Here is a 13074-nt window from a genome sequence, read left to right on the forward strand (position 1 = left end):
CTGGGTGGCTTAGTCGTTAAGCATCTGGCTTCGGCTCAGGGCCTGATCCCAGGGTCCTGCGATCGAGCTCCACATCAGGCTCCCTGCTCCACTGGGAGCTTGCTTCTTCCTCTCCCACTCCCCCTGCTTGTGTTCCCTCTCTCGCTGGCTGTCTCTCTGTCAAATAAATAAAATCTTTAAAAAAAATAAATAAATAAAAATAAATTCTTCCCCCATTTCATTGTGTTTTCTGCATTTTCAACATAAGTGTAGTGGTTTATATTATGCAATATGTTTCTAAAATAATCGTTTTCACTTCATACATGCTGTTTAATTATGAGAATAAAAATATTAAGAGAGATTCGATTGGGATATATCCAAATGTGAGCAGCTTCCGCTTTGGGGGCCTATGAGTACTTATGCTTTTTGGACAGTTTGTGCTTTCCAGTTTTCTATAGTAAGATATTTGATTTTTATAGATGAACATCTTTAAAAATTCAAAATTAAAAATCCCTAAGACATGATGTGGCTTTGTGATATTAAGGACACATCTGTTACATCAGTACTGTAGGATTTATAAGGGATTGTGCCAATGTTCCCAAGGAATTTTGAAAAAAACTATTACCTGCTAATTACAACATAACATTTCATATGTAACAAAATCATTCAATCTAGTAAAATTATGTAATAATTATTCCTCGATTATCCCCCGTACCCTAATGTGATGCCCATAGTAGAAACTGCATTATTTAGAGGAAGAATTTGCAAGAACCGTGGTCTTAAATTGGCTAATTCCTGTCGTCCTGACTGGTTTGCTGTCTGCATCATTCATATAGTCTTCCCTATCTAGGCAGGAAACACCTTTTAATTTGTTCGCCTCTTCCCCATACAATGTTATTTTGGTTGGGATTTGAGAGTGTGGACATATAAAACAAATGTAGATTTCGGAGCCTGAGGGCTTGGGTTGGTGTCTCCGACTTGGGGCCCTAACTGTGTAGCTTTCTGGCCTGCAGTCAATTAGCATTATAATGTTCAGTTCTACAGGATTTTTCTGAGGACCCAAGCAGACAAAATGCAGGATATAATTTTAAACTTTGCTATATGTAATTTAGAATATTTATTCACCTGAATAACTTAATAATGAAGTAATTTCACCAGAGTGATACTAAGTTCAGTGATGGTGGTAATTATTTTTCCCAATCTGTGAGTATATTAGGGTCGTTGTTATTAATATCTGTGATATGTCTATAGGTCGTATTGCTCTTCTTCATTGCTCTTTTTATATTTTTTTTATTCATGAGATAGACTCAACTTGTGTTTCAATTAAAATATCACAAATTTATTTTTTAAATATTAATATTTAATAAAAATAGTAACAAGATATTACAAAATTATTTTCTTTAAAATATTTTTAATATTTTACAAAAATACTTTTATAGAAAATATGAAAAGTACAAAATTCTGTTACAGAATTTTTTTTCTGTTAACATCATTGATTTTACTATTTATCTAACAATAAAGATTTTTGGATGGCAAACTGCTTGATATCAATAAAGACTTCCAGCCGCATTACGGGGAAGGAGGACGCATTTTGGAGATCCGGACCCCGGAGGCAGTGACGAGCATTAAAAAGCGAGGAGAAAGTCTGGGCTACACAGAAGGGGCCTTGCTGGCCCTCGCCTTCATCATTATCCTGTGCTGTATTCCTGCCATCTTGGTGGTTCTGGTCAGCTACAGACAGTAAGTATTCCTCGACCGAAACATGGCATCATCGAAAAGCCACCCCTGGTGACATGGCTTTGGAGTCCCCAAACAGGAGTGGAGCAAACATTTCGGGGATTGCTGTATCCTTCTTGCACCCAGTGGCCTTCCTTTAAGGGAAAACAAAACAAACTTCCAACATTTCCCACAGTATACTCAATATTCCCATGCTCCTAGTATGTTCCCCTCCGATAGGACTGTCAGGTTAGCTCCTGTGGCTGTGTTCATACTCTTTCTGAGGTTCCGAGTCTGGGGAAGGAAGGCAGCAGGGATCCTAGGAAATGTCATAGGCAGAGGAATGACATATGCAGATATCCCTGGTCCCAAGGAAGGTCTGCGACCTAACCACATGGTCACGATAGCATTGTATCCATGTTGTTAAATTTGGATCTGTGTAAATGACCACAGTGTTGGCAAAATTATTTAAAAATCAGAGTATGCCGCATGTCATTTTCCATGGTGGTTCCTCCTTCCTGGGTAGCCCTGCGAGAACCCATATTGTAACATACGACAGGATATTTTGGCTGTGCAGGTCTTCCATTTTCCTTGTTCCTATGGGCAAATATTTCCATTGAAAATACCTATATTTGTCTTATTTAGGCCCTTCAAAGGAGTAAAATAATTATGGCTAACGCAGGCATCTGTATTCGAAGTCGTCTAGTAAACTATGCTTTATTTGATGCTAGGTGCTGGGAACCTTTGTGATAGAGGTCTAGGCATTTAAAATATATCCATATTGATAACGCCTGGTGAAAACAGTTGTGGAATAGGTTAAGAAGAGCAATGGCCTTAAGAGTACCACAAAATGCAAATAAATAACAGACAGGGATCGTAAGTTGTATCAATTAGTGACATACACAGAGGAAGAAATAATGGTAGAACTGTCCTTCATCATTTAAAATACCTATGGGGAGGACTCGAATAGTACTTACATATTCTTAAATTGTCTTTGTTCTCAAACAATGAGAATTTTCTTTTGAATTAAATCAGGCAAGGTAATCCCAACTTAAAGTTGAAAGGCTCTGCATGAAGATGCCATAGGAACATCTTTCATCACAAAAGCAATGTGAAGTTGCAAATACATTAAGGTGGATATATTGGAGTCTGAAGTGTCCTTAACAAATCAACTGATACACCAAGTCTAAAGCTATGAACCAACTTAATAGTGGACAAATGGTTTTAAATTTTTAAGCCATCAAGCCAGCACTAATTTTCATATTAAAGCTAATCTGTGTTACAGTTGTTCATTGCACTGCTTCCCAAAGGAATCCTGTAGCAATAAAATCAGCGGGGAAACTTCTTATATTTGGCACACAATGCAGTGACCAAAACTGAAGCATCCTAGACATTATACTCCGTGGTCTGCAATTTAACAAATCACTAAGATGCTTAGCATTTAAACATTTTGTAGGTGGATTTAATTATTTTTTTTTAGTCCATTAATCAGATCAACACTCCATGAATTCATTTTAGTTACTGCTTTTCATAGACTAACAATCAGAATGAGGTTTGCCCTGCTCGTGTTTCAAAGTAAAATTCTAATATTTACAACTCTAACTTTTGTGGTTTTCTATTCTGCTTGTAAATAAGACTGGATGGATGGCTCTTCTTTCATATTAACATGAAATTCACTGTACATGGAAGAGCTAAGGGGGAAATATGGAAAAAAAGTGTCCTGGATTCGTGACCCAGGAGGGGCCCCTTCGAATCCCAGCCTCTGCTTCAAAGGGAAGCCCCGGGTGTACTCAGGGCTTGCTGCCTGACTCCATCCCTGTAACACATTCAGGACGCCAAGAAGCCGATTACAGAGATCAGATCATCTTTGCGATACCATTTCTCCATCAGAGTTCAAATTCACGTCTCCATGTTTTCATCCAGTTTTTCTTGCTCCATTTAGTTCATTTCTTTGTTTCCCTGTAATGAACATTTTCACAGCTTCTGTGAGGTTGCCAGTAATAATAAGGTGCTCCCCCCATTCTGGCTTTGTGAATTGAAATACTTCGTTTTCCCTGCTGTGTCATTAAGTCTGTGTCATTATGAGTTTAACCAGTAAATTATTCATCATGTACAAAAAATCAGATGTTAAAATATTATGAATGCAGTACTTCTAATGTCGCTTTCTCTCTTTTTTTCTCACTCCTTGCTTTTCGAAACAGGTTTAAAGTGTAAGTATAATTAACATCTTGCATATGAGTTTTTGTACTATGAGAAGAAAACCCCAGATACTCCTGATAAAGCAGTCAGCCTGTCCAGGACCGTGTATTGTCTGTCTGTCTTGTATCTGCAGGAAGTGTATACTTGTAGTTCAGATTCCCTGGTGCTATTGTATGTACAGAATCGAGCTGGTTTTTCACTTTGGGATACGAGGGCGGAAATGGGAAAAAGGCAGTTTGCTCTGATAGCTTCCACACTTTGAGATCTTGGTTTTGAGAAAGAACTAACAGTTCCAGGACTTTCAGAAAGGGCAGCAAAGGTCCAAGGCAAGAGTCACAGGCGTCCTAGGGATCCGAAGGCAACCAGAGCCAGCCACCGCCCCCTCTTCAGGAGAGAGAACCTTCTTAAACTACACAGCCTCTGGCGACGAATGTCAAAAATGTTTCAAATCGTTTTAAATAGAATAACTTCTCTTGAAACAGATGGAAGACGAATGATAAAGAAAACTTACGTATCTTCAACATTATGCATCCTCAGCATTGCCCCCGTTATGAAAGAGATCCTTTCAGTAACCACCAATTATTAGCCACATTTTTATACATAGTTTGCCCCCATCTTTAATATTACTATTTCGCTTAACCTGCAAATATTTCTACTGAATCTACCCGTTATTCAGGGGTAAATATTTTAAAGACCTGAAGGGGAAGAGGGTACATGAGAACGATACCCTGTGGGCATGCTTTTGTTATTGTATCAGTTTATAAGTTCAAATATCTATGTTCCTGGTGTTTTTAGTGGGTTTATATGCCAACTGATATGTATATGATTTCTAAAATGAGTGTTCCAAAACATCCTTGCCTTACCCAAGCCGCCAAGCCGAATGTACCAAGACGGCGCGAATCCAGTCGGCCTTACCAGCAGCCAAGCCCGTAGCGCCTGCGCCTGCACCTGTGGCCGCGCCCCCACCACCCCCGCCTCCCCCGGGGGCGCACCTGTACGAGGAGCTGGGAGACAGCACCATGTAAGTAGGCCTTGCAGCCGCCCTGACAGACAGGTGGGTGTGATGGATGGTGGGGGGTATTTCATTTCAGCCTGATGCGGAAATGCAGTTTACTTGAATTATGACATTTTTCTTAAAAAAACAAAATTGTTAAAATGAGAATCTAAGAAAAGTTGAATTGAAAAATAATAAGCAAAACACAAGCAAGCAAAAAAAGAACATTAAAAACAGTAAGAGAAAGGAAGTTGGAGAAGACATTGGCAGATGACTAGCTTGAATTGTCTGTTTAATCTGTAAACCTTCACAATGACACAGAAAAATTTTTTTCTCCAAAATTAAAAATACGTTCTGGAAAAAAATTTTTTCTCATAGGAAATAAGGAAAAATGAAGCATAATCATAAAATAGTAATTCCTGATTTGGTGTCAAAAGCCAACTCCTATTTAGTAGTTTAATACCAATGTTATGGTCTAAAATAGTGTTTTTAAAGATACTATCTTAGGATGTCATAAGATACAGTAATTAAAATCTGAATGAAAATCTGAAACCCAAATAAATTAAATATTAAATATCCAACCACTTAAAGAATATACTTTTCATTATGTTCTTCTCAAAAGAGACTGCTCCCACAATATTTGGAACCTCTAAACAATATTAAATCATCCACATTTGAAAATCTTTTTAATTATTGTGAAAAGACTTCACAGATGTTTCCATAATGATGCTGCCCTCATAATTTGATTCTTTTTGGACTTATTTAACTTGCCTATGTTTTGAAAATTCAAGAGTAACTTTTTTTGGACATGAAAAAGCAAAACAACCAAGGATATTATAAAATTTTGAATATGACTGAATTAAATCCAAGACATCTTTTATTAACTGAAATTCGGTGGAGTGGAGGGACTAAAACACATTATTTGACTGTGTTACATTTGTAGCATTTACTAGTAGGAATAAAGCAAGCCTCAAAAGTTATGACATTTACCTTTTAATGGGCAAACTGGTTTTAACACATATCAATATTATTTGCCATATCAATACTATTATATGAGATGATGTTAAAAAGTTTTTAAAATGTTAAAACTGATTTTCATGTTGTATATCTTAATGCTAAAATTGAATTTAATGCTTGACAGTTAAGGGCTTGGCATTCTTTCGAAAATAATAATACAGGATTCATACTTTAAATATAGTTTTTAACATTTTTTAATGCATTGAAAATGATGGTCTCTTTTTGAATTACTGGTGAATGTAGGAATTGAGCCAATACGATTTGATTCTCTTTATATAAACCACCTCTCTCCAAAAAATATTCAGAAACTAAAAAAGACTTATGTGTAAAGTTTTGTTTTATCTAAAATTAGTGAGTGACATATATTCATTTTTACTTAACAAAAGTAGATCTACTATAATGTCATCTGGAATCAGTATCGTTTGATGGTGACCATTTTCAAATAGCAACACTTACGGGACTACTATTATTTGAAAAATTGTGGTAGACTTAGAGAATTTTGCAATTATAATATATATCTAATGAAGTATTTTGAGTTCTGCACATTTACACATCTTTAACAAATGTTTAACCTATCTATTTAAAAACTTTATACGGGGATTCTAACCACATGTTACTAGAAAAGAGACTAGCTCCGAGTGAATTATTATCAAATTAAAAGAAAAAAAAATCAAAGGTTATTTTGAAAAAAATCATAACGATCTAATTAATAACATTATACAGATTCAACAATTGCTCTGTAATAGTCATCATAGTACTTCTGTATTTACTTTCTTCCAAACAGTACATTTGTCTTCTTTATAAATCAGTGTGGACTAATTTTTCAGTTAGGGCGTAGAAACAATTCTTTGAATCTCATTTAAAATATCAGTTTTGGGATTGAAATCAACCCTGCGTAATGAAAGTGAATTTTACCTATGTACAAGAAGCAGATAGCTAGCTATTTTATGTGATGAGACTACTAGAGAAATGCCATACGATTTTATCTGAACTATTACTATGTATCATTCTTATGAGTAAATACAAAGAACATAGAAAAACATGCATTTTCTTTTCTGGATATACATATCAAATGTTTAAATCAAGTTCCTATTAGTATTCTCATAATCACCTCAAATTAACTACAGTTCAAACTTTTTTTTTTTTCTGTCGCATGTTTTCTCTTTCCCACCTGTGGATACATAGGCATAAGTAAGTAAATAATATCCTTCTCATATGAGGCATTAGGAAAGAAAAGATACAAGAGAATAGATTAAGTTTTACTCTAAATATAGTAATCTTCATCTTTTACCATGGAGTCATTTGCTTTTAGAAAGAAAGTTCTATCTTCCATATCTCATTCCCTTTTGGTATCTTGGAAGCCTGTGCCTCCCTAGAAGCCTATCAACGTTCTCATTTTTAATTTGTTAAAAGTATTTCGAGATGTCTCTCAATCAAAAGTGATGTGGTCCCATTATATAGACAGATTTGTTCTTGGTTTAATTTTTCTTGGAAAGAACTATTTTTTAAAAATTGCCAAATAATGTGTCAAGTCCATTTAAAAAAAAATGACTTTGCAAGATCAGGAGAAGGGTTTGACGTCTGTTTAATCCAAATTATCTGTCCTTCCAGAATTATCCAGGTGGGCCTGATATGCCAAGTCCACCTGTGAGGATTCTCCCTTTGTAGTTTGTATCTTTGTGAAATGACACGGGAGCAACTTTGGCCTTAGATAGCATTTTATTGCCTCACCTGTCATTCTCGTTTTTCAACGTGGCCACTTAATTTTTATTCATAGTATTTTCTTTTATTTCATTCGTGCTGTGTGAGTAAATATTAAGCAATAATAAAGTAAATGTTACTCTGTTTGAGCTTGAGAGCAAAATCTGAGGAGAGACTATTCAAAACCAGCCAGCCTTGCTGGGGGGAAGGTCCCAATGCTTTCATTAGAGATACTTGCTTACGACCTTTCACGTAACTGACTTTATTCATCACTCTCAGCCACTGTAACGCAGTGTCAGTGTGTGAGCAAATCTTCCAGGGATATCGAAACTATGTGATTTGAACATAAGTCTTTTCATTAAAGTCAGGCTTGACCCAAATTTGATGCAGATCGTATTCAAAATAAATACCAATAGGCCCTCTTCTTATTTGTGCTGTTTATAGCATTTCAAATGGATTCAGCTTAAAATTGAAATAGAAGGAAATAATCTCTGTCCAGATTCTAGCATAACTTCAATATCTCAATTGTGATTTTGAACTCTGAGAGAAATTCTCCCATCTGTCCTTGGAGACTTTAATTCTCTAATCTAGGGAATAGAGAATTCCTTTCTGTATTCTCTTACAAGCTTTATCTCAGATAGGAGTGTACTTTTAGCTCCAGGACGGAATGACTGAGATGAGAGATAATGGTACCGAATCAGATACAGCTAAGGATCCTTCTCCCTAAACAGACAGCTCTGAGTATCCTCAACCAAAGCAAAGGATCTGAAACCATTAGCCAAAATGCTCGTTTGCAATTTGGAGAATCACGATTTCTACATAAGAGAACTGTTATGTGTGGTCATGGATACTTCGCTGTATCAAACTAACTGGGAAAAAAAAGTCAGTCTACAGATTGATGCATTTTCTAAAAAAAAAAATGAAAATGTTTCATGCTACTCACAGCTCTCAAGCTTTTCTTGCCCTGCCTTTTTGAGAACAGGGACATGAAAGTAATGCCTGGCTTCAGTAGATTAGTGTTATTTGGCCTTCTATATTTTGAAGTCGTAATGAGAACCATAAAGACATCTTTCTCATGAAAGCTGTGTCACGACCTGTTTCCTTACATTTCATTATCTTCTTTTCTTTCAAGTCTTTTCCTTCTCTACCATTTCCAACAAAGCAGGGGAAATAAGTCAGTCTCGGAAGACAGGAAAAGTCCCCACACTGTGATGCCCTTTTCTTCCAGCACTACTGAGGCTCACAAGCAGGCTCATGTACATGGCTCCCTTAAGAACAACCAGCCCAAGTCGGCAAGAAAATTCACACTGATGTCTGATGAGGACGCCCTAAGTATCCACAGTACTCTGTATAAGGAAACTCTAGATCCAACACCAACAAATTCAGACTTCTCACTAAGAACAGATTTTATAGACTCATTTTTACCCAAAACACAAGCCAGGAGTAAGTCCCTGAGGGGCCCAAGAGAAATGTTTCAGAGGATGTGGAATCAGCCAATCTGCTTCCCTCAGAGACCAGTGTGGGAACTTCCCAAGAGACCAGAAACCATAGAGCTGGAGCAATGGCAGAGCCACAGGCAGGAAGGTGGAGAGGAAACCACTGGAACCTTTCCAAACAAAAGAGGTAGCAGTAATCCCCTGCCTACAGCTGGAGATTCGAATGGACCCGAGAGAGGAGAAACAAGGCAAGGTGAATCACAGCTCACACATGGAGCAGAGCCCTTGGAATCTCTGTCTTCAGACTCCTCATGTTTCTCTCCTTCGTCTCACTCCTCCTACTCCACTTTGCCAACTGTTTCAAGAACTGTGGAACTCCAGTCAGAACCTGATGTCATCCTTTCTCCTGCTGACTGTTCCTTGGAACTTTCTCCTTCAATGCCCTGCATTTTAAATTCCCCAGTCTTTAGGAGAGAGACACCCACGTGTATGTTAACAGTTGAAACCAGAAGGAACATTTTTGAAATCCTTCCCAAACCACCAAATATCTCCCCTCCTCTTCCCCCTCCTCCTCCTGCACCTCTTGTCCTTACTCCGTTTGCTCTTTCCTGTGTTCCCCCTCCTCCTCCACTTCTTCCACTTTCCACCCCCCCTTCTCCTCCCTCTTCTTCTCCTTCACCTCTTCTGCCTTCACTTCCTTCCCTTTCTCCCCCTTCCCCTCCTCTTCCTTCTCCTCTGTCTCCTCCAACCTGGACTCCGTCCACTAAGTGTGTCTGTGTACCCACTGTGAAGCGCACTGTCAGTGTGATGCCTGCCGAGGAAATGGAGTCTTCTGTCAGACAACCACCAGCATCTGCAACAGTGTGTCATGCAGATCCCCAGAGAGAACCAAAGGGCATCCTCAAGCATATTAAAAACTTAGCCGACCTTGAAAAGTCGGTAGCTAACATGTACAGTCAAATCGAAAAAAACTTTCCACCAAAACACAACTCAAGACTTGAAACTAGTTGCCCTCCAGAGATAGAAACTGCGGAAGTGACTGAACATGACCAGGGGAATTTGCACAATATTTTCGAGGGCATTGAGAACCCATCTCACAGTCAGTCTACTGCACTGTAATGTTGCTTTTCCTATTTTAACTGGACAACTCTTGTTGACCAAAATCTTCAAGTGGAGGCAAATTTGAACATTAAAGAAGATTCCATTCTTCTACCCTAAACTCAGTGCAGTGCTGTTTTTTCCTCATTTTTTTACTTTGAAAGATTATTAACCTCATCATTTCTAACTCATATTATAGATTTACCTTAATTTTCTTAACTACGAAGTAGCATTATTTGTCTGCATTTATTTAAAAAGTAAGTAACTTCAATCTGTTTTTCAATGGGAATATGTGGGCAAGTTAGATCTCCAGCGTGAACCAGTGGCTTGTTAGCATGTTAATGCAGGAATGCCTACGTTTACTTTTTGATCATAGTTTTACTGAGTGCTCCAGAAAAAAAAAAAACTGTTAAAATAACCAAAAAAAATGATATCATAGGTTCTGTTCCTTCCTTGCAGCCTATGTATTTGGTAAGGTTAAACACTACCAAAGTAAAAATGTTATGTATCTAGAAATGTAGGATTTGACAGATATTATGGTATTCCAAAATAAATCCCTGGTGCTATAAGATGTAGTCATCTGTTTTCTTACAAGAACATTCTTTACTCTGGCTTGCTTTTATCTTACTAGTATGCTTATACATTTGAAAAATCTTTTACTTTTTCAATTACGGTCTTACTCTGTTCATTTCTCATTATGCTTTCTCTACCCTTCTGTATAATGAAAATCTTGAGTTGTTGGCTTTTGGAAGACATTTCATTGTTCCCACAGGTGTTTAAAGTGACCTTCAGTTTTGCTTGTCAACATTTTGATATCATCCTGTAATTTTATCAGAGGATTCTCCTTCAAAGAAAGTATTTTTTTCCAGTTTAATAAATTCTAATCGGTTTCACCAAAATAAGGTTTGATAAATGTCTATGAAGGTTTAGTATGAATTTAGTTACTGTTTGATTGATGAAAATTATATTAAGTTTATCAATAATATAAAATGTCTATCAAAATTTTAGAAAAGTATATTGGCTTCATTTTTAGTTACCTTTCATTACTCTCGATAAATCATCTAAATTTAGTTGTACAAATAAAATATAAACACTTTAAATAGAAATAAAAAAGGAATTTATCTAGTGAACTGTCATCAGTTTTATATAGGCCTTTACTCTTTGTATTAGGCAAAGAGGATAAAAATGTATACTTCAGAAAGAAATTTTGTGTTGTAGTTCTCAGAACTCAACTCGGTAAGTTCTTAAAGGCATCAGCTCAGCTTAGTGCTATCTTCTTCCTATCTTCTTAGTGACACTTGACCAGCAAGTAATTACACTGTTTTCCCATATAACACATGGAATAAATTTTATTTGCAATTCCCCACTTTTTTTTAAAGATTTTATTTATTTATTTATTTGACAGAGATAGAGACAGCCAGCGAGAGAGGGAACACAAGCAGGGGGAGTGGGAGAGGAAGAAGCAGGCCCATAGCATAGGAGCCTGATGTGGGGCTCGATCCCAAAACGCCAGGATCACGCCCTGAGCCAAGGGCAGACACTTAACCGCTGTGCCACCCAGGCGCCCCTGCAATTCCCCACTTTGAATGCAAGTGTAACTATTTGATTTATTCTGCAGTTTTAATATTGTAGAAGATAAAAGTCTGCACAGGAAAACAGAGCACAATTTTAAAATACAGGCAAAATCCTTGCTTGATCGTTTCCATTGTAAGTATATTCACATAGGCTCAGGGCCCTATAACACACCATTCCAAAGGTTTTGTTCAGCTCTCACATCATGTGACATTTCTTCAAGAATTTGGTCTGTCACCCCTAATAGTATCAGATTTTTAAAAAATCTATAAATCTAATTATTTTCATAAGCTCCACTGATTCAGATTCTTTTCATCCAAATCAAGAGTAATTTCCTTCTTGGGGTTCTTGAACGTGATTCTTCTCTCTCTTTCACTGAAACACTTCAGTTGGAGTTTTTATTGGTAGCTGGTCATAAGCACGAGAACGTGTGCTATTTGGGAGACTCTGACAAGGTATTATTCATGATTGTGTAAGCCTTCAATATGACTGTGTGTTTTTTAAAACTATTTTCTATCGGCTTCTTGGATATGTGAAAGAAATTCCTTGATAATGTATTCTCTGAATAATTACCAAGAAATATAAAAACTCCAAATAACAATTTTATGTAGTTATCTGCAGCCTTACAGAATTTATAGCATTTTCTACATCTTTATAATATTTGTTGAGTCTGAATATTTTACTAGTGTCTTACACTTTTCAAATGAAACATCCATTCCCATGTTTTATATTTAATCTAGTTTTTTACTTACACATTCTATTTAGAGATCTCCGACTTCTTCATAAAAGTCCGTTAGAACTCTTCTGCATGAGACCTATAAATATTCTTTGAGTACACAGGCCAAAATATTATTATTCCTCTTCTCAATCCCTGAGCCCCCACAACCTGACAGCCAACCTCCAGAAAAAGAATACCATTTTTTTCTTCTGCATCCTAATGTTCTAATTAGTGCCTAAGAAATTATTAGATATATTTTTAAAAGACAAAAGTAGGTTACCATACATTTTCCTTATTGTTAAAAGTAAACGTAACACATAAAAATGGTGTGAATAATTAATACACATTGGATATAACATACATAAAAATGCACCAGTATTATATGACTGGTCTTAGAAAAATCAACAGGAAGTCGTGTTAATTTAAAGTCCATAGACAATGATACACATTGATTCTGTTGTACAGGTCACTTTGTGCCTTTGTGAGCTGAGAATACAAATCACCACAAGAAAGATAACAACAAAGTTAATGGAAACAATGTAGCTCATCTCTTCATATTTTATACTCTACCTGTAGGGGAAATAACTGCTAACGAAAAAAGTTAGCTTAAATATCCTGGAGAATCAAGTCCAGCTTTGGTTGGA

The 13074-nt window shown here is 36.7% G+C and overlaps 1 protein-coding gene across 1 annotated transcript in view; it reads left to right on the top strand.

The window, feature by feature from the left end:
- Positions 1-13074, top strand: part of PCDH15 (protocadherin related 15) — a 1631248-nt gene that overhangs the window by 1600020 nt on the left and 18154 nt on the right. Inside the window, exons 32-33 of the mRNA XM_057308638.1 lie at positions 1501-1719; positions 4763-4915. Coding sequence (XP_057164621.1) covers positions 1501-1719; positions 4763-4915 — 372 coding nt within the window. The remainder of the gene's footprint in view (positions 1-1500; positions 1720-4762; positions 4916-13074) is intronic.

Source organism: Ursus arctos, unplaced genomic scaffold, assembly GCF_023065955.2.
Source record: "Ursus arctos isolate Adak ecotype North America unplaced genomic scaffold, UrsArc2.0 scaffold_7, whole genome shotgun sequence".
NCBI lineage: Eukaryota > Metazoa > Chordata > Mammalia > Carnivora > Ursidae > Ursus > Ursus arctos.